Source organism: Paroedura picta, chromosome 3 (genome assembly GCF_049243985.1).
Source record: "Paroedura picta isolate Pp20150507F chromosome 3, Ppicta_v3.0, whole genome shotgun sequence".
Classification (NCBI taxonomy): Eukaryota; Metazoa; Chordata; class Lepidosauria; order Squamata; family Gekkonidae; genus Paroedura; species Paroedura picta.
Genome location: NC_135371.1, coordinates 161,668,376 through 161,690,322, shown reverse-complemented (window position 1 = coordinate 161,690,322; position 21,947 = coordinate 161,668,376). Strand labels below are relative to the sequence as shown.

The 21,947-nt window shown below is 50.2% G+C and overlaps 1 protein-coding gene across 9 annotated transcripts in view; it reads left to right on the top strand.

Annotated features, from left to right (window-relative positions):
- ZNF385A (zinc finger protein 385A) overlaps positions 1 to 21,947 on the top strand; it is a 238,801-nt gene that overhangs the window by 140,645 nt on the left and 76,209 nt on the right. Inside the window, exon 1 of one of the 9 annotated variants that reach the window (XM_077329088.1) lies at positions 12,489 to 12,829. The exons of the other annotated variants lie outside the window; for them this stretch is intronic. Coding sequence (XP_077185203.1) covers positions 12,497 to 12,829 — 333 coding nt within the window. The 5' untranslated portion in view covers positions 12,489 to 12,496. Of the gene's footprint in view, positions 1 to 12,488; positions 12,830 to 21,947 lie in introns of those variants that run through there. 9 annotated transcript variants of the gene reach the window in all.

Below are 21,947 nucleotides of genomic sequence, written 5' to 3'. Positions count from 1 at the left end.
GGGCTGGCGGGGGCAGGGAAGGAGGCAGCCAGGAACAAGGTGACCTACCCTCTTTGTTTTACTACCTTTCTACCCATGGAACCAGGACGGCAGGCAGAGCAAGAGTAAAATGCTCTCCCCCCCTCTTTCCCATCACTTTCCCACTGTGAACTGTTCCTGCCGTTTTGCAGCTCTCCAGTAATCTGTGTCTAGTTCTCAGTCCTCAAGGTGGGACATCCTTTCAGGCACCTGCAGGAGTTTTTCCTCTTACGTTGTCAGACAACTACCAGCAGGGGGAGCAACCGTCCTTCGGTGCCCTGTTGGGCTGGCAGGTGCCATCCGGCCAGGTCTAGGGCGGTGACTGGCCCGGCAGGAAAAATCAGACAGTGAGGAAATTAGAGTCAACTCTTTGGCCAGCCTCTTTAAAATGTTCAGCTCTGCCATGTGTCCCGTCTATCCATTTATTTATATTATATATATATCTGCTGTGAATGTGTGTATAAACTGAAATCGTCGGATTATTAAAACCCTACATCTTGAACTCCCAGTTTTAGAAATATGCTGCCCGATTTTCATGCATCCTTTTCCTCTTCGGTGTTGCCAGCATCTAGAGTCGGTCTCTCCCTCTTGCCAAGTTTGCAGTGTTACCTAAGAGCTATGGCTACCGAATGCTTAATTTCTCCCTGGCAGATTTCCTGAGGCTCCCCCCCACTTTGGGACACCCCAGACATAAGGAGGGAATTGAATCCAAATCAGCTGGCATGAAATTTATCCTTGCTAGATCAGATACATTGGCCATGGGTTTGGAATAAGATGAGCCACTAACTGAACAATCTTAAGCGGGTCTACTCAAAAGTAAATCCCATCCTTTTCAGTAGGTCTTCCTTTCAGGGAAGTATTCTCAAGATGGCACGGTTAGGCTAGGATCAGGCATCTCTTGGTGTTCCTTTCCAGGCCAGATCTGTTCAAGCATCTTCCCCTATATCCTACATTTAAGCCAGATGCATCTTCCTCCCTTCCCCCCCAGTCCTTGCATGGAGAAATCATTTAGTAATGCTTTCTAGGGTTTGCCAGTTTTTATTCTAGACAGGACCTTTAGCTTTTTAAAAGATGGTTGCAAGGGAGAATTTTTGCAGGGGCAGCTTCTCCTCTCCCTCTTTCAGTAGAATGGCAGAAAGCAGCTCCTAAAATGCCCCCTTTCTGTGCATCTGTTAAAAATACAGGAGCCCTGGCTTGGATGGAATCTGGACATGTAACATGCGGCTGATGTTGTTCCCCTAATGCATGAGTGGCGTGGTTGTCTTTTCCTTTACAATTTGCATGTATGCTTGGGTCTCCCCAGCTTGGGCTTGCAGAGTATATGTGGTCCCCAGAAAATGGGTATGTCACTTGCATGTGACTAGAATCAGCATAGGTACACATCACTGGCAGTCTTCAAGCAAAGGCTGGATACACACTTTTCTTGGATGCTTTAGGATGCTTAGGGCTGATCCTGCATTGAGCAGGGGGTTGGACTAGATGGCCTGTGTGGCCCCTTCCAACTCTATGATTCTATAGGGACACCAGCCTCCAGGTGGGACCTGGGTAGCTCCTGGAATTACACCTCATTGCCTAACTATCAAGTTCAAGGTTTTGGTTTTGACCTTCAAGGCTATACACGGTCTAGGTCCTACCTATCTGTGGGAACACTTATCTCCTTATGCCCCCCGCAGGGCTCTTCGCTCTGTGGGTATGAATTTGCTGGTGGTCCTGGGCCCTCGGGATTTGTGCCTGGCCTCGAACAGGGCAGGGCCTTTTTGGTCCTGGCCCCCACCTGGTGGAAGAGCTGAGGGCCCTGACAGAACTCATGTTCCACAGGGCCTGCAAGATGGAGCTCTTCCGCCAGGCCTTTGGTTGAGGCCAGGCTGCGACCAGGGTAATAAGATCGGGTCCCCCCCTTTCTTCTTGTAATCTATCCCCCCCAGACCAATATTGTCTGGGATCAGCTACTTGGGCATTTCAACTGGGAATGGAGGAGTTGAGGTGCTTGGGGAGGGGGGGGGCGGAGTAGGGGATAAACGGTTGCCGCCGTCAAATTGCACCGGATTGTATTAATCTGTAAATGTTTAATGTTTTCTGTTTCTAATGTGAACCGCTATGAGCTGGCTGGGCCGAGAGTGGCGGTATATAAGTCGAATAATAATAAATAAATAACAATAAATTAACTACAGAAATCACTTCCCCCGGAGAAAATGGATGCTTTGGAGGAGCGTTATATTCTATGGCGTTATACCCGTCTGTCCTCCCCAAGCCCCCCTCCCCAAAATCTCCAGGAGTTTCCCAATCTGGGGCTGGCAATCCTGCCCACATCCCACCCCACCTTGGGGGCTAGCAAGGACCTAGCAACCCTTAAGGCAGGGGTAGTCAGACTGCGGCCCTCCAGATGTCCATGGACTACAATTCCCATGAGCCCCTGCCAGCGAACGCTGGCAGGGGCTCATGGGAATTGTAGTCCATGGACATCTGGAAGGCCGCAGTCTGACTACCCCTGCCTTAAAGTATACCCTTGTGGTATATGATTTCCATTGATGTTTGCAATGATGCCTCCCTAAAGGCTCAGTTGTCCGGGGCCACATTGGGTGTCCGTTCAGCTTGGAGTGAGCATTCAGCTGTTGGGCATCTTTGTTGGTTTTTTTCCCCTTCTGAATTAATGTCTGCGAGTGACATGCCTCTTGAGTCAAAACAGTCTGCATTTCGTAGCTCTGAGTTTATACTGGCTCGGATTTGAAGACCTCAACTACGAGATCTCTGTCAGTAAAAGCCCACAAGGCCCCACTCATTTCCTTCTCCGTGCCCTCCTGCTGGTTTCGTCTGCTTTCTCAGATCAAATTGATCTCCGAGGTGGAGGCTGCTTTCCGAGGGCCAAGCAACACATTATGCTGGAAAGGACTTGGATTTCTTCCTTGTTTTTATTTTTATGCGCTTGCGCATGTATCTGTGTGCATATGGGAGGTCTCTGGCTTGGACTGGAACAGTGAGGCTGCCATGCCAACTCTCTCTCTCTCTCTCTCATGTTTCTGTCATTCTTGTTGCTCCCTCCGGTATTCTTTGCGCATGTAGTTGCCATTCTCAAACATTGCTCTTGGTGCTCCCCAGAAATGGAACACCTTGCAGAAATGGGGCACCCTACAGTCAGACCAGCCTCACTTCCAGGCTCTGTCTATGGCAGCCTTTCCCAACTTTTTTGCTGTTGAGAAACTCCTGAAACAATCTTCATGCCTCAAGAAACCCCAGAAGTGGCGCAATTGTGCAGAATATGGTTGGGAAGCATAGATGTGGACACGCCCACCTGGGGCCCCTCCCCTTCCCACCCCTCCAGGCCCATCATTGGCCGTTTGTGTATTGGGGAGGGTCAACATGACCATTTGTCATGAGCTGCTCACAGGAGCGAAAAAGATAGATAGATAGATAGATAGATAGATAGATAGATAGATAGATAGATAGATAGATAGATAGATAGATAGATAGATAGACAGACAGACAGACAGACAGACAGACAGACAGACAGACAGACAGACAGACAGACAGACAGACAGACAGACAGACAGACCAATCGATCTAGCCCAACCCCCTGCTCAGTGCAGGATCAGCCTAAAGCATCCAGGATTTGGATCTGTCCAGCCACTGCTTAGAATCATAGAATCATAGATGGCCAGGCAGGCCATCCAGTCCCACCCCCTGCTCAACGCAGGATCAGCCTAAAGAATCCGGGATAATTATCTGTCCAGCCTGTGCTTCAAGATCACCAGTGAGGGGGAGCTCGCCACCCCCTTAGGCAGTGGGTTCCACTGCTGGTACTGTTTTCCATGTAGTTTAAACCCAGTCCTGCGGGTCCTGCCCTCTGTTGCCAACAGGAACCTTTTCCTGCCCTCCTCCAAGTGACAACCTTTCAGAGACTGAAAGGCAACACTCATGTCCCCTCTCAACCTCCTCTTCCCCAGGCCGAACATTCCCATGATGGCCGCAACCTCCTGCGATGACCTGCATGTGCAAAAACACACAAACAAAGAGCAAAGCCCAGAGCCCAAACTCCAGCTTGCGTATCAATGCTTTTTTCCAGGGGAGAAACACTTCACACTTTGTATGCCAGAGTCCTCTAGTGGCGACACGTTGAGCAAAGTCTATCGAAACCCTGAATGGGTATTGAACCTTAAGGTGTTGAGCGATCAACGTTGTGCCTTCGGGGAGCCCTGATTGGTTTTGGCTCTCTGCTGAGCATCAGGCAGTGGGTCAGGATAGACTTGCCACTCTGGAATGTGTGAAATGATTCCTCGCACTTGGACTAGCATGGGACCAGCAAGCTGAGTGCGAAAGATCAGGAGAGGTGAACACATCCTAGAATCCTAGAATCATATAATTGGAAGGGGCCTCCTGGGTCATCTAGTCCAACCCCCTGCACTATGCAGGACAGAGTCCTATCGCTCATCCACTGTCATCTGCCACCCCCTTGAACCTTCACAGAATCAGCCTCTCCGTCAGATAGCTCTCCAGCCTCTGTTTGAATATTTCCAAAGAAGGAGAACCCACCACCTCCCGAGAAAGCCTGTTCCACTGAGGAACCACTCTGTCAGGAACTTCTTCCGAATGTTAGACAGAATTTCTTTTGCATTAATTTCATCCCATTGGTTCTGGTTGGTCCCTCCAGGGCAAGAGAGAACAACTCTGCTCCATCCTCTACATGGCAGCCTTTTAAATACTTGAAGTCCCACGTGCTTCTAGTACTACAGGAGGTTTAAGGAGTCAACAACAACTGGGAGCTCCCTTAGGCATCCAGTGAGGATGCTGAAGGAGGATACGGAAGGCCAAGGTTCGAATCCCCACTCTGCCATGGACATTCGCAGGGTGACCTTGGGCTAGTCACTCGCTCTCAACCTGACCTGCCTTGCAGGATTGTTGAGAGAATGAAACACAGGAGAGGATTGGGGTCCCCGACAGGGAGGAAGCTGTTTTCCAGCAGGGCTCCTGCCCTTTTTGCTGTTGCTCAATAAGAGGAAATTCAACAGGTGAAGCTTCCTCAGTCCCTACACCTCAGAAACAGCTCTACTACCAGTATGTAGAGCTGAATTGTGACCTGGGTGTGCTGTGGTTAAAAGCCATGTGCCTAAAGCTGCCATACACTAAATCAGACCATTGGCTCTTCAGGGTCAATATTGTCTTCTCAAACTGGTAGCGGTTCTCCAGCATCTCAGATGGAAGTTTGTCCCATCACCTCCTGCCTGGTCCTGTTAGCCATAGCTTGAACCTGGGGCCTTCTGCATCCCAAGCAGACACTCTACCACTGAGCCATGGCCCCTCCCCAGGAGTCCTGCTGGAAGAAAAAGGGGGGCAGCTTTCTCTCTCCACCCTTTAGCGGTGGACCAGCCTGGCACAGACCAAGGAAGCAGCCCAAGGGTTCCCTGCCAGGGAGGTGTTTGCAGGGGACCCCGCCGGTTAAAGCCTGGGAGGAGAGAACGATGGCTGGCCCTTGAACAGTCCCCCTGGAGAATCTGCATGAGGCATAGCGGCTAGAGCACTGCGTTAGGATGACTTGGGTCCTCCTCAGCCGCCCAGCAACGTGACTTATCCATTGTCGTGCCAAGCCTACCTCACAAGGCTGTTGTGAGGAACATATGGAGGAAGGAAAGACTGTGTATGCCACTGTGATACCAAGAAAAGGGGGATTAAAAAATGTTTTATGCAGCTAGTTAGGTCCCTGACCTGGGTCGCCCTGGCTAGCCTGTTCTCATCAGATCTTGGAAGTGCAGCAGGCTTGACCCTGAACAAATTTTGAATCCAATAAATAGGATAGGGACCAACAAATAGGATAGGGAATTTTTCGGCCGCCAATTGTTGTGGTTGTAGGGCATCTTTGGGCCCCTGGATACAATGGGTTTTATATGAGAGTTTTAAGTTGTAAGACACCGCAAGTTCTCAGAAAGAAGAAGAGTTGGTTCTTATATGCCGCTTTTCTCTACCTGAAGGAGGCTCAAAGTGGCTTACATTCGCCTTCCCTTTCCTCTCCCCACAACAGACACCCTGTGGGGTGGGTGAGGCTGAGAGAGCCCTGATATTACTGCTCAGGTAGAACAGTTGTATCAGCGCTATAGCGAGCCCAAGGCCACCCAGCTGGCTGCATGTGGGGGAGCGCAGAATCGAACCCGGCATGCCAGATTAAAAGTGCGCACTCCTAACTACTACACCAAACTGGCAACAAAGCGGCAGGATATAAGCCTAATTATAAATACATTAAATAAATAAAGTGTCATTCAAGGTACAAGCTTTTACGTGCATACACCCTTCCTCAGATACAATGTCATAGAATGGAAGTAATCCATTCATCTGTATAGGCAAACTAGGGGCCAAGCCCATTGCATTCAGGATTACAACAGGTGCTAGATTGGGGACCTGGAAAGGCTGTAGGCTAGAAGCCCCTGGGAAGGGAACTCACCAGCAGGGGCAGCTCTCATGCAGCAGGGATCTGCAGCCTCTGAGCCTCGGAGGAAAGTGGAAGGAGGAGGGGGTGATCATGGATGGGGGACAGAAGGAGATTGGCTGGCTGCTGGACAGACAGGCAAGCCGGTTGGAGGAGGAGGCACTCAGGGCGGGACAGCCACCATGAGTGTGCGTTAAGCGCTGAGTGGCATTTAAGGCACACTCCTCCTCTAAGGCCTTACCAGAAATATTAAGTGGAACAGTTGATGAGAAAATACAGCATCATGAAAATGGTTAACAAATTCCAGAGATAAATAGAAGAAACCAGCAGTTTGGACCAACACAGTTACCCACTTGAGGCTTAGCCCTAGTTCTTCTTCAGATGGGAGACCACCAAAGAAATCCAGGGTCGCTATTGAGGCAGGCAATGGCAAACCACCCCTGTACATCCCTTGCTGGAGAACCCTGCGTGTCCACCTCAGAAAACCAGCAGAAGAGTTAGATTGTTCTCCCTGCAGAACAGAGAGGCCTCGGAAAAGAGCAGAGCCCAGGGCCAAAGCCCAGAAAAGAGCTCAAAACCAGTTTTTTGAAATAAAAAAGCTCTTCGTGACAGAGATTAAAGACAATTTATTGCCGCTCACTCAGTATTCAATTAGAAGGAACACAGCTGAGACATGCGTTGCTAGGACTCTTTGGCCCTCAGTGCGTTGCCAGCTGGAATCCTAAACAAATGGCCAGGGCTGAAATTCCCCTTCGGCCAGCCTCCATCCGCACTTGCGGTTTCGCATTAGGCCTCAAAAGCTCTGCGTCTAAAGGGCATTTTCACACGACACTTTAAATTGCTTCATGCAATCCGACTCCCGGTGTGTTTTTTTTAAATGACTTCATTTATCGCATCCCTCCAAAGGGCTCAGCGCGACGGCCCTCCAGAAGAAGACCGTGTAGAGGCGAAAATACATGGCCCCGTCTTTAGCTTTCCCTTAAGATGGGAAGCTTTGGCCGGCTGTGAAATCCCTGGGCAATTAGATATCGGCAAAGAAGGTGGAGCTTGCTGTTTTTATGCCGATCAGATGCGGTATGGATTAGCTGTTCCCGGAGTATTGAGTGTCTCTTGTTGGTGGGCGCGGAAGACGCCGGACGAAACGCATGCTCCAGACGCCACAGCATCGCATGCTCCAGACGGTGCCTCGGCCAAAGAACGGCATCCAGCATTTCGTAGATGGAAAACGGGGGACGCTTTTGGGAGCGCGTTGGACCCCCTCTCTTCTCATAGCCAAGATAGCTGCTTGAGCGTGTTCACGAGCGTGTGCACATTCCCTTGTGTGCGTACATTCTCTGGAGCGTGGGGAAAGGTGGATGCCAACTGGCGAGGTCTGGATGTCTTCCCGTCACACGGTTTGAGTTGCACCTGCTGCAGAGAGGCAGCAATTCAATCTGGCACGTGGCTGGCCCGGCTCTGCTCTGCCCACCCCGGGACTTGGCGCTCGCCCTTTGGAGTCGGCCTGGGAGCAAACGCATGGGAAACATTGCATGGACAGAGACGATCCGTAGAGCTGTCAACGAAACAAGGATTTCTTAGGTTATTGGATGGGGGAGGGGGGGAACCACAGTCTGGCTTTAAGTAATTGCTCAATTAAGTGAGCTAAATCTCCATGGGATGCAATTGGCACAGTGGATGTGAGGCCCATCAAAGAACGGGAGTGGTTCCCTTTGAAAATGGCCGGCGATTAGTTTATACAGATGGCTGATGAGGCCATCTGCTGCTTTGGCATAGGGGGTTAGAATGTCAGTCTACAAAGGCGGGAGACCTGGGTTCGAATCTCCACTCAGCCAGTTTCCTAAGCTAGGAAGGGGCTCCCAGCCTTTTTGAGCCTGCAGGCACCTCTGGAATTTGGAGACAGGGAGATGAGTGTAATGCCAAAATGGCTGCTGCAGGAGGAGGAGCCACCCACAAAATGGCAGGGAGCACTAGGTTATGTGTAGCTCTAATGGAAGCTCTTTCAGGCTGAAGCTGTGGGATCAGTTCCCCTGGAGACAAGGGATGCTTTGGAGGGTGGATTCTATAGCATTATACTCCACTGAGGTCCCCACCTCCAATCCCTCCCACTCCCAGCTCCATCTCCAGGCATTTCCCAACCCATAGCTGGCAACCCTAGTTAGGAGGCATGGTTGTGTGTTTTGTGTGTCAAGATTTGGTGAGCAGCTGAGTTCCTGATTAATTAGTTATTGTTGAAACCAAGTTTCTGGACTTTGTAGCAGCAGACATAACCGTGGAGGTATAGGGGAAAGCGTGGTGTTCTCTTAGCAGCCAACGACTGGGGTCAGGACTTAGACCCTTGCATAGCTTTATGGTCCCCTCCCCCTTTTAAATGTACATCTGCAGCTGCTTTATACTGAGTATACATAAACTCTTTAGTTGGTCTAGCAGGGCCTTTGTTTGGCTGCAATTCTCCAGAATTTGAGGCAGACGGGGGGGGTTTTCCTAACCCCTGCCACCTGGTTCTCTGCTGTGGTCAGGTTTGATAGCCGTGACACTCTTTTTCTGAATTACATTTGGAGGCACGCTTCCATCTTATTCTGCAGCTGGAATGCTTTTGTTTTGGGGGAAAGTAAGAATCGTTTTCCCTTGAAAATGCCCCTGTATTTTTCATGAGGAACTATTTTTAGTCGATTTTCCAAATGAAAGCCCCAATGTAGGATGATTAGAGGAGGGCAGGATGCTGTTTCCATTGGCTGCAGAGGAAAGGACGCGCAGTAATGGGTTTAAGCTGCAAGTACAACGATATAGGCTAGATATCAGGAAAACATTTTTCACAGTCAGAGTAGTTCAGCAGTGGAATAGGCTGCCTAAGGAGGTGGTGAGCTCCCCCTCACTGGCAGTCTTCAAGCAAAGGTTGGATACACACTTTTCTTGGATGCTTTAGGATGCTTTGGGCTGATCCTGTGTTGAGCAGGGGGTTGGGCTAGATGGCCTGTGTGGCCCCTTCTGATTCTATGATGTAGGATTGCAACTGACAGTTAATTTGGGTACGTGTCTGCAATCACGCTTGATGCAGGAACATGAGAGATTGATCAGTCCAGTGCTGAGGCTGGCTGGAAGGAAGTTAGGCCTGATCATGCAGAGATACAGTGGGCAGCCTCTTCTAAAAGGTAGCTTCTGAGTTTCCAGGGGTCCTTGTTTAATCAGTGCATTTCTTGCAGTCTGGAAATGACACAGCAGTGCTCTTACATTCCAGATGCTCATGGTCCTTAGTGACCCTTGAATTTTCAGTTTGAGACTCTTGTTCCTGTGGAACTTGAAAGCCGAATTGGGCAAGGGACCCAGCTGGAGTTGGAGCTGAGAGGTCAGATGTATTTATTTCCTTCATTTGTCACCTGCTTTTTTCCACTGAAATTCAAAGGGAATTGCAGCTTAAATAATGCTGGAAGAAACGGTACCGCACATAGAACCTACAGAATAAGAGAATGTGCAGGACTGCTCTACGAGGGGAATTGGCGACATTGATCTGTTGATGCGCACATTAACTAGGATAAATAGGGTTGCCAGCTTGTCAACCCAACCTAGTAACTATTCCTAGGTGTGGCAGACATTAGCTGGTGATCATGTCTAACTTTACACAATGAAAACCTTCATGGGGTTATTTCTTCATATCTGTGTACTCAAGAATGATCCAGGAACTTGGACTTCTAATCTGGCAAACCGGGTTTGATTTCCCACTCCCTCACATGCAGCCAGATGGGTGACTTTGGGCTCTTCACAGCCCTGATAGTGATGCTGAATGAGCAGTAATATCAGGGCTCTCCCAGCCTCACCTGCCTCACAGGGTGTCTGTGGTGGGGAGAGGAAAGGGAAGGCAGGAATATCAGGGCTCTCTCAGCCTCCCCTCCCTCACAGGGTGTCTGTTGTGGGGAGAGGAAAGGGAAGGCAGTAATATCAGGGCTCTCTCAGCCTCCCCTCCCTCACAGGGTGTCTGTTGTGGGGAGAGGAAAGGGAAGGCAGGAATATCAGGGCTCTCTCAGCCTCCCCTCCCTCACAGGGTGTCTGTTGTGGGGAGAGGAAAGGGAAGGCAATTGTAAGCCACTTTGAGACTCCTTAGGGTAGAGAAAAACAGCATATAAGAACCAACTCTTCTTCAGTAACATCAGGGCTCTCTCAGCCTCACCCACCTCACAGGATGTCTGTTGTGGAGAGAGGAAAGGGAAGGCGACTGTAAGCCACTTTGAGACTCCTTCTGGTAGAGAAAAGCGGTATATAAGAACCAACTCCCCCTTATTCACATGCATTTCCTGGTCAGTTAGCAACTTGACACTGAGGTTGTACAGCATTTTGTGTACGCAAAGGTTGCCTATTTAGACTAATTAGACTCATAACCCATAAGAAGCCATTTTTTGAATCACTTTGATTTCAATGGGAGAAAGATTCGAAAATTCAAACTGATTCTAAATGAATCTAAAAGTTAGAGCAGGCTTGCTCAGCCAGGGTTTTGTGAAACCCTGGGGTTTCTTGACAGCCCTGAAAGGGAATCCCAAATGGGTGGGAGTTAATTTTTTATATATATTTTTTAAATTTGTTAAACATTTATTGGGTGATATGACTATATACGGTCATGTCAACCTGCCCTCCCCCTCCCAAAATGTCCAATGATGGGCCTGGAGGGGGTGGGAAGAGGAGGGCCCCTGGGTGGGTGTGTCCTTAGTTATCCTTCCCAACCATATTCTGCACGATCGCACCACTTCTGGGGTTTCTTGAAGCCTGGAAAATGTTTCCGGGGCTTCTCAACGGTAAAAAAGTTGACAACGGCTGCATTAGACAGATCTGCAAACTAGGCAGTACAGCCATTGAGTTACTCATTCCCAATAAGTTTGTTTAGGATCATAGCCTTAAAGAGCTTATTGCTGGCTGGATTACACCCATTTTAAATATTTTGCCTGTATCAGATTGCAAATGTTTCCAAATAGTTGGCCATCTTGTCAGCCTAGAGGTTTGAAACATGGCCAAGTAAACGTGCTGCCCCCGGAGGATGAATTTTGGGAGGCTTGGGTGGGAGGCCTCTGACATCTGCCACAAATTTGTGGCTTTGATTAAAAGGCCCTCTTTCCAAATCAGGGCTCAATATCACGTCTGTAAAATGGGGATAAAAGAGACTTAGAAGTGGTATGATATCACGTGGAAACCATAAAGATTTATATTACATTGTTTATATATCCTGCCTCTCCCTATTGGGGACCCAAAGCCCCCCCCCCCATTGTGCATTACATTGTCTCTTCCCCACCGTGTTTGAATCTCAGTTTTTTAAAATCTCAATTTTTAAGAACAAATCTTAGTTTCTGAATTTCAGTTTTTAACATAGCAGAGCCCTCGCAAATATGTCTACCAGTGATCATCCAGTGGCTACTCGCCATAGTGACTGAGGAAAACCTCCACATCCAGGAGCACTAATCCTCTGAATCCCAAAGTTGGGAGACAACATTGGCAGAAGGCTCAGCCTGTATGATCAGTTGTACGCCCTCCAGAGGGACTGAGACAGGATGCTCGACTAGATGGACCACCGGTCTGATCCACCAGGGCTCTTGTCATGTTGTTTTGTACCATGCAGCGCATGTTGTTGTCCTGGGTGGCTTTTCTGAGGCTTGCTGAGATTTTAAAGCTCTTCCAAGAACGCTCTGGAAACAGAACACAGGCTTGGGGTCGTGGTCAAGAGCGGACGCTTCTAATCTGGAGAGCCGGGTTGGATTCCCCGCTCCTCCACATGCAGCCAGCTGGGCAACCTTGGGCTAGTCACAGTCCTGATAGAGCTGTTCTCACAGAGCAGTTTTGTGAGAGTTCTCTCAGCCTTACATACTTCACATGGTGTGTCTTGCGGGGAGAGGAAGGGAAGGTGATCCTCAGCCGTTCTGAGACTCCATCAGGTAGAGAAAAGTGAGGTGTAAAAACCAACTGTCCATTTCCTTCTATTTTACCAGAGGGATCTCCTGTGGGGAGGGAAATTGGGGAAAAAGTATCTTAATAACAAAACAATAGGAAGATGCTGCAGGACAGGCGGTGGATACGGGCAGCGCTCTGTGCATGCTCAGAGGCACTATTTCCCCAATGTGCTTCCTGGTGTTGCAGAGAATTCCTTTCTCCAGTCATGGGGGTTTTCTTAGCTTCGACCGCCCCATGGAGACCATTCTTATGAAAGAGAGGGAGAGGGAGCCCCTGGGCTCGAGGGAATGGCCGGCAGGAGGGCCGTCGGTGGGGAACTTTCCGATCGGCGGCCCTGGCGGAGGCAGGGAGGCCGGCTCCTTCGGCCGCTCCTCCCCAGCCGGGAAGGAGGAGGGCGCTCGGCGCTTTGCCTGCCGCCGGGATGCGCCGAGGAGGGACTCGGCCGGAGCGGGCGGCGCAATGGAGGCGCGCGGGGTAAGCGGCGTGGCCCCGGCAAGGGCGAAGGGGCGAGCGGGGGGCGCTGCGGGCGGAGGGAGGGAAACCAGGTGGCTTTTTTCTCTCTCTCTCTCGCCATTCAGGCTCCTATGGGAAAAGGCGCCGCTCAAAGCCAGCCGGCCTCTGGGCTCCTCCCGGTCGCCTTTCGCCCATCACCGCCTCACCTGCCCCCGGCACACACACACACACACACACACACACACACACACACACACACCGCCCGCCGGTGGCTCTGGCGAAGCTGGGAGCAAAGTTTGCAGGCAAGGATGCGGGAGAGGAGCTGGCCATGGCCGAGGCATAGAAAGGCGTCCCTTCGTACTCTCCAGCAGGGGGATGAGACTGGGGTCGAAAGCCGCGGACGGTGGCGCATTTCCCCTTGCCCTTCTCCCGCTTTTCCTGCCGGGGGAATTGACAGAAGGCCGACAGGGTTTGGGGTTGCTTCTGTGCTCTGTCTTCCAGCCAGCCAGCCAGCCAGCATCCTCTGCCTTCCCCCCTCCTCGGGACAAATAGACCCCCTCTTAATGCACCGCTGGGACTCTTTCCATCTTATGACTTTTTGATTGACACGCTGCCCCCTTCCCCCTAGTATGCGTGGGTGCAACCTCACAAGCCCCTGACATCCTGCCTGCTACTAGACTCTACTTGCTTGCTGAGAGCCATAAACTGTACCGTCCCGGAGTCTTAGGGTCCTGTTTATCTATTTATTTATCATTTTGATTTATATCCTGCTGTGAAAACAGAAGAAGAAAAAAACACAGAGAAATTCCTGATTTCCTTCTCCCCCCCCCCCCCAGCACCTCAGGGAAAGTTAACCTGGTTCCAAACTGTTAAATCAAGAACATGAGGAATTCTAGAAGAAGAGCTGGTTATTATATGCTGCTTTTCTCTACGAGGAGTCTCAAAAGCGGCTTACAGTTGCCTTCCCTTTCCTCTCCCCACAACAGACACCCTGTGAGGTGGGTGAGGCTGAGAGAGCCCTAATATTACTGCTCAGACAGAACAGCTTTCTCAGTGCTGTGGTGAGCCCAAAGTCACCCAGCTGGTTGCATGAGGGGGAGCGGGGAATCAAACCTGGCTCACCAGATTAGAAGTCCGCACTCCTAACCACTACACCAAGTTGGCTCTACTTTCAGATGGGCAGCCAGGTCAGTCTGAAGCAACCAACAGAGTTTGAGGCCAGTAGCATCTTTAAAACCAACTAAATTTAATTCCGGGCATAAGCTTTTCATGGTGAATTGGGCCTGCACAAGAAAGCTTTTACCCAGAATAAAACTTGGTCGGTTTTAAAGATGCCACTGTGCTCAAGCACTGGCCTGTTGAGAAATTCCAGTTTCTCTCCCCACCATCACTGAGGTTGCCAGTGAGTTGCTTAAGGGTTGTGACCAAGGTCAGGGTCGGGAGATCTACAGGATCACGGCCTCTTTGTGAATTCCTTCTTTGGACTGGCAACAACAGGGAGTATTATAAACTATTCCATCCCCCCCCCCACACATACACACATGCACACATATCATCACCCTAGTGAAGGCTTGCATCTGTCTTGCTAAAGCGATTCAAGTTTGCAAACTGCCAGTCTCAGACGGCAGGCCTGCCTTCTATCGCCCCACATCTCGGCCATCCCCTTTTGCAAACTGCTTTCCCAATTTCTCTGCCGTTCTGTGCCCACTGCCCAACCAGGTGTTTTTGTGTGGCTGCCCTAGCGCTTGTTCCCCTTCTGCATACTAAGGGATGTTGCACACTTGAGCATCATTATATTCCTTGCACATGCCTTTCCTTTGCCACCAGGTCACAACCTCCACATTCCTCCAGGCAATGTCAAGATCCTTATTTATTTGGATCCTCCCCCTTCCCCCAGGGCCCATTTTCCATGGAACTCAGGGCAGCGTGCTTCCTTGTAATCTCCTCCAGTTTATTGTCACAACAGCCCTGTGGAACTGGGCTAGGTTGAGAGTATGGGACTGGCCCAAGGAAACTCCTATGAGAAGGAAGAGATTTAAGCCTGGGTTTCCGATATCTTAGTCCAGAGATGGCCAAACTGTGGCTCTCCAGATGTTCATGAACTACAATCCCCATGGGCCCTTGCTGGCTCTGATAGATGGTCATGTCGACCTGCCCCCCTTCCAGGTTCATCATTGGTCACTGCATTCTTGAGGACTGCACAACTTTTGGGGTTTCTCGGAACCTGAAGAATGTTTCGGGGGTTTCTCAACAGTAAAAAAGCTGAGAAAGGCTTCCCTAAGGGCAGCTGGGTTTCTGTCCTCTCTAGGTTTGGTTGTTGTCATTGGGTTTTTACATTTTTCTTTTCTTGGCTTTAATTTAGTGATCACTGCTGTTTTATCCCCCCATTCTGTGTCAGAGGTAGGCAGGATCTCATTAATTAAATCAGCCAGGATGTTTTCTTTCGGACTGCCTTTTTGGACTGCTGTGACGATTGCTCCATCTCACCCTTTCACCCAGGGCTGCAGCACAACACAGGGGCATATCCGTTCCAGCTGTAATGACTATTTCACAGGTTCATGGAGGTCAGGGTTATCCTTGGCAACTAGCCATGGTGATTGAAGAAAGGAGCCTCCATGTTCAGAGGTTGTCAACCTCTGAATCTCAGTGCCAAGAGGCCTTGGCCTTTATGTCCTGTTGTTGGACCTCCGGAGGAACTGGCTGGTCACTGTGTGATTCAGGATGCTCTCCTAGATGGATCACTGGCCTCTTTTGAAGTTCTTGTATGACACTCTTCTCCCTTTCAGGTTTGGGGACTGAGCCCAGAAATGGGGATTTTTACCTCCCTTAACCCCTGTAAACATTAGGTACAAATTCACTGAGCTGATTATTTTTTTAAAATATTTTATATAGCTCATTTATATCTTTCTTCTAGGCCGGGGGTCATCAACCCCCGGTCTGCGGCCTGAAGGCCACGGTACCGGGCCGCTGGCAGCCACGCCTGCCTCCCCCCCCCCCACAGCGAGAAGGAAGGGAAGAGGCAGGCGCAGCCGCTGGCACGCTGGTGACACAAACGCGCATGTGCACAGTTGCTGCACATGCGCATTTGCACCCCTGGTGGCGAAAAGGCGCATGTGCAACAACTGCGCATGCGCGTTTGCGCAGCACCCGGGCCGTTGGCTCTCTCCTCACCCCGGGAGGTGGTTCCTGACCTCAGAAAGGTTGGGGTCCGCTGCTCTAGGCATTCAGGATGGGTGTACATTGTTCTTCCCACTTTCATTTTTATACTCACAACCCTGCGAGGTGGTTTATCCTGAGAGTGACTTGCATAGGGTCATTCAGTAAGCTTCGTGGCAGAGTGGGGACTTGAACCCGGGTCTCTCGTGCTCCCTAATTCCCCCTCCCCGTGTCATACAACCCCACGATTCCTAAACTTGTTGCTAGCAGAAAACTGCTAATTTGCTGTGATACATTTATTGAATAATTAGAGGCTCCTTTGAGCCTGGAGTTATCCACCCACGGAGAAGGCAGCTGCTATAGATTCTGCATGAATCATTGCTCTCACCCTGTCTTTTCCCATTCAGGCTCTGCTGGATAAGTCTGCTGTGTTTCTCTACTGGGTATGATGGGGTCATTTGCGCTCTTTTGATGCAGCAGAGTCTCGTGCCCTCATAGGAGGTTTTATGTTTTCTCTCTGCACGAGTCACTGCTCTTGGCTTTGGTCAGAATAGCAGCTTGTGTGAAACATGGAAAGGGGGGGGGCTCTGAGGGTTGCTGATTCTTGCTTCTACATTTACTCTAAACCGGGGATTCCCAACCAGGGGTCCCCAAGAGCTCCAGACGGGATCCACGGCCTTTCCCCTCCTGTCTTAATGGACTCGGCCACAAACTAAGGTCCGGCCACTTCCATTCCATTGAGAGTGAGTTCTCTCGTGGTTTCCGTGCCTGAGAACGGGCAGAGCCAGCATGCCTACAGAAACTGCCTCCTGTCTCTTGCTCCCTCAATCCTCCTTGAGCCTTCCTGTTAAAGCGGGTGATGATGTCACTTCCGGTGACATGGCAGGGAGGCGTGGCCAGGTGACATCACTTCTGGGCCTCCTCGAAGCCTGAAAAATTATTTCAGGGGTTCTTCCATGTTCTAAAGGTTGAGAAAGGCTACTGTAAACCACCCCGTGTGTAAGGATGAAGGATGCCTCTTTTTAAATATAGGTCCAAAGCTATAGGGCAGTGGTCCCCAACCTTTTTATCGCCGGGGACCACTCAACGCCTTTTACTGAGGCCCAGTGGGGGGGGTAGTTTACCCCTCTACTCTCAACCACTGCCCTAACGCTCTCTGATCGCTATGGTAATGTTTAAACATCCCTTCAAAATAAGATACAGACACGCCACAACAATGAACATAAGGAACATTTTATTTTCATGGAAATTTTAACTCGTGACAATGACAAATCAATGGGAACCCTGAGCTTGTTTCTCTGCAACGAGATAGTCCCATCTGGGAGTGATGGGAGACAATGACACCCAAAGTGTGTTGTAAAGGGCCGGGGGGGATGAAGTAAAGGGGGGGGAGAAGGCGTCCTTCGTGGCCCACCTCCAATTAGTCGACGGACCACATGTGGTCCGCGGCCCACAGGTTGGGGATCGCTACTATAGGGAGTCTAGGATAAATGGTTGTAAACAGAGGGCTTTCTGGCATGCCTGTCTGAGAACGGAACCTGCATTTTCAGCCTGTCTTGCTTTCGTTTTCTATTTCATGTGAAAATACAGCTTGCGTGGTGCAGTGGTCAAAGAACCCAGGTTCAGGGAGACTCGGCTTCAAATCCCTACTCAGCTGGGAAACTCATGAAGGCCTTTGGGTCAGTCACTCATTTTCTCAGCTTAGCCTGCCTCAAAGGATTAAGTGAGGAGGAGAGGAGAGAACTGTGAAGCCAGCTTTGTGTAGTGGTTAAAAGCGGTGGCTTCTAATCTGGAGAGGTGGGCTTGATTTCCCACTCCTTCACATGCAGCCAGCTGGGTGACCTTGGGCTAGTCACAGTCCTGTCAGAGCTGTTCTCACAGAGAAGTTCTGTCAGAGCCTTCCATTACTATTCCCTCCTCCTACCTGCTTGAATTGTTTTCTTAGGACATCCCTGTCCACTGTTTCTGCTAAAGCATAGATCCCCTCAAAGAGTCCCTCAAGTCAGATGATCTATGATTTGTGGTGGTCCAAAACATATTTTGGGGGGCCATCTTGGTGTCATGGTTAAGAGTGGCAGCTTCTAAACTGGAGAGCCAGGTTTGATTCCCTGCTCCTCCCCCACATGCAGCCAGGTGGGTGACCTTGGGCCGGTCATAAGTCCTGTTAGAGCTGTTCTCACAGAGAAGTTCTGTCAGAGCTCTCTCAGCCCCACTGACCTCACAGGGTGCCTGTTGTGGGAAGCGGAAGAGAAGAAGGTGATTGTAACCTTCCTTGAGATTCCGTCAGGTAGTGAAGAGCAGAGTTTAAAACCCAACTCATCTTCTGAATACTTCTCTGAGCTCTCTGGGGAATGAATGACCATAGAAATGAATTAAAAAATAATCGGGGAATGAGCAAGGTAATGCATAAAAATCCAGAAAATTATAGAATGTAACCCAGCTCCACTCTTTAAGCTGGAAAACGGTGCCTCGAACACCTAATTTTCAGTCTGTTCCCTTTCCTAACATACCTAAGAAAGAGCCTCTTCCTCTTCTCTGCCAAGAATGCTAGTTGTTCAGCTCCCATGCCACCGCTGTCCTTAAAAACAAAGCCCAGAACTGCATCCCCCTCATTTCCAAGGTTTTGTTTCGGGAAGGTTATGTAGAACCCTTGAGGGAACCATGTTCGTTATTCCGGTGGACAGGATGTGAATTGGTGTGAGAATGCTCCAGGGCAATTGAAAAAGCAGGTGATGCTGTGCAGAGGACAGAGAAGCGGTTAGGTTTCGTTTTCCCGTGCTGGAGAGACTGTTTTTGCATGGGAATGAAGGTACAGCTCCTAAGGCTGACCCGACACTGTGTCCATGGCTTAGTCCTCACCAAGAGGTCATTATACCCCTGCATCATACCACTTCAGACTGCAGGTGGGTTGGGAGGCTCACCTGTTTGGCATCCCCCCATACAAAAAAGAGAAATTGCTCTGCATGTAGAAAGTGGGATGCCATGGAACTTTCACTCTGATTCACTAGTTTTCTGTGTTTTCACTAGTTTTCTGTGATAAGTTTAGCTGTAATTGCTAACCGAAATCCCCTGTCCCAGAAACAGCTGAATTATCCCATTTTCTATTTGCAAATCTGAGAGAACTCTGAGAGTTGAGAGAACTCTGGCAGAACTGCTCCATGGGAACAGCTCTAACAGGAGTGTGACTATGTGACTATAACTAACTAAATAAAAAGAATACTCTTAGGGCCTTTTTTTCCCCACCCTTAGGGGAGCAATCGAAAGTGGAACAGCCTCGGTGCACATTTCCCCAAGACTTTTTCAAAAATTCCCCCACGTGTGTCCTGGGTTGTCTGGGTCAGATGTTGGGACCAGGGCATCTATTTCTAGCCCGGGTCTTATTTTGAGCTGTTATCTGCTGAACGTGGGGTTTCTGCTAGTTAGATGTCACAACAAGATGGAGTTACAGCCCCACCCGGCGGGTGGCCAGCTCCGGAACAGATACTGCAGGGGTGCCTGCCTGCAGCTGAGCTTTACAGTTGCCGTTCTCCTGCTTTTGGGGTCGCTTGCTTGCAGTGGTGGTGTGGAGGAAAAGACTGGCTGCTTACTTTCCTAGGAGAAGCTCGGAAAGGCCTGGGGAGCCCAGAGGTATCGAAGAGTAGCGAGAGAAGTTTGGCCACTTGGAAAATCTTCGTGCACTACAAGGAGCCCTTGGGCATACAGATGCTTCTGGGGAGGAGCTATCCAAGCTCTCTCTGTCTGTCTGCCTGCCTGCCTGCCTGCCTGCCTGCTGGCCTGCCTGCCTGCCTGCCTGCCTGCCTGCCTGCTGGCCTGCCTGCCTGCCTGCCTGCCTGCCTGCCTGCCTGCCTGCCTGCCTGTCTCTCTCTCTCTCTCTCTCTCTGATGGGGTGGGGGGAGAGGAGATGCTGCTGCTTACGTGTGCAGCAGAGTGCCGGGGAGCAGGCGGAAGGGGGTCCCTAGGGGCTTTCTTCCAGGCTTGTTTTTTGGTCCCTGTTGAATTGGCTGTGCCCTTCTGTTAGAGGATGCCAGGTTCGGGTTGGGGGACCGTGCTGCTCCTTCTCCATAAGGGACTTCCATCTGGCGTTTTACACACACACACACAAATATCCTGGATTCTGAGGAACTTCTCATTCCTCCAATAAAGAAACAATTGAATCAGTCCGATTCCATCCGGCGGCACATTTAGTCTGGGGTTTAGTGCCCCCCCTTTTAGGGGGAGCGGCACGTTGCAAAGGGTTACAGCTGCCCAGCGCAAGACTTGCTTGAAGGTTGGGGTGGAGAGCGATTGCAGAGGGACCCAGGAAAATGGGACCCAGGGAGATTGGACCAGGTGCAGTGTTGCACGGGGTTCTTCCCCCCTGCTCTTTGCATCAGGACACGGAAAGGTTTGAGACTGCTTTAGAATGAGAAGAAGAAGAAGAAGAGGAACAAGAGTTGGTTTTCATACCCTGCTTTTCTCTACCAGAAGGAGTCTCAAAACAGCTTCCAATTGCCTTCCTTTCCTCTCCTCACAACAGGCACCTTGTGAGGGAGGTGAGGCTGAGAGAGCCCTGATATTACTGCTCTGTGAGAGCAGCACCGTCAGGACTGTGAGGAGCCCAGGGTCACCCAGCTGGCTGCATGTGGAGAAGTGAATCAAACCCAGCTCACCAGATTAGAAGCCGCAGCTCCTAACCATTTACACCAAGCTGGCTGAGTGGACCAGAATTAATGGCTGTGGTTGAGAAAACTTCAGGTCTGTTCCGTGGTCCAATGAAGGGTAGTCTGCCCTTGAATATGGAAGCCATAACTGCTGATTAGCGAGGGCCCTGGTTTGCCTAATCTCACCAGGTCTCGAAAGCTAAGTAGGGTCAGCTCTGGTTAGGACTTGGCTGAGAGATCACCAAGGATGTCTAGGACTTCTACTGAGAGGCAGGCAGTGGCAAACCACCTTTGGGTCCCTTTTGCCGGCAAATTGATGGCAAACATGTGTGTGTGTGTGTGTGTGTGTGTGTGTGTGTGTGTACATGAGACACACTCAGTTTGAGAAGAAGACTGGGGTTTGTCATGTATTTGAACGGGTAGTGAGGCTGGATTTAAAACCCCTCATGTCCCCAGGCTAGGCCAATCTCACCAGATCTTGGAAGCTAAGCAGGGTCGACCCTGGCTAGGGTTTGCATGTTGTTGTTAGGTGTGAAGCGTGTCCGACCCATCGCGACCCCATGGACAATGATCCTCCAGGCCTTCCTGTCCTCTACCATTCCCCGGAGTCCATTTAAGTTTGCACCTACTGCTTCTGGGACTCCATCCAGCCACCTCATTCTCTGTCGTCCCCTTCTTCTTTTGCCCTCAATCGCTCCCAGCATTAGGCTCTTCTCCAGGGAGTCATTCCTGCTCAGGAGGTGGTCAAAGTATCTGAGTTTCATCTTCAGGATCTGGCCTTCTAAGGAACAGTCAGGGCTGATCTCCTCTAGGACTGACCGGTTTGTTCGCCTTGCAGTCCAAGGGACTCGCAAGAGTCTTCTCCAGCACCAGAGTTCAAAAGCCTCAATTCTTTGACGCTCGGCCTTCCTTATGGTCCAACTTTCACAACCATACATTGCAACTGGGAATACCACAGCCTTGACTACAGGATTGGCACAGAAGAAATCAACAAAATATCTGGGTTGTGGCACAGGGGCAGGCAGTGTCAAAACTGCTCCTGGACACCTCTTGCATTGAAAACTGTGCAGGGGTGCCGTAAGTAAGCCGTAACTGGACAGCATCCCTAAACTGCACTTTAAACATCCCTAAACTGCACTTTAAACATCCTTCTACCTTTTCACTGTGTCTAAGGGGCCTGCTGGATCAGACCAAGAATCTCTCTGGTCTGCCAGCTTATCTCCCACTATGCCCAGCTGGAAGCCTGAATGCAACAGCCTGGACCCTGGTGAGCTATAATTCCAGGAGATCCTCAGGCCCCACCTGGAGGCTCCCATCCCTAATTTTGATCATCATCCATATAT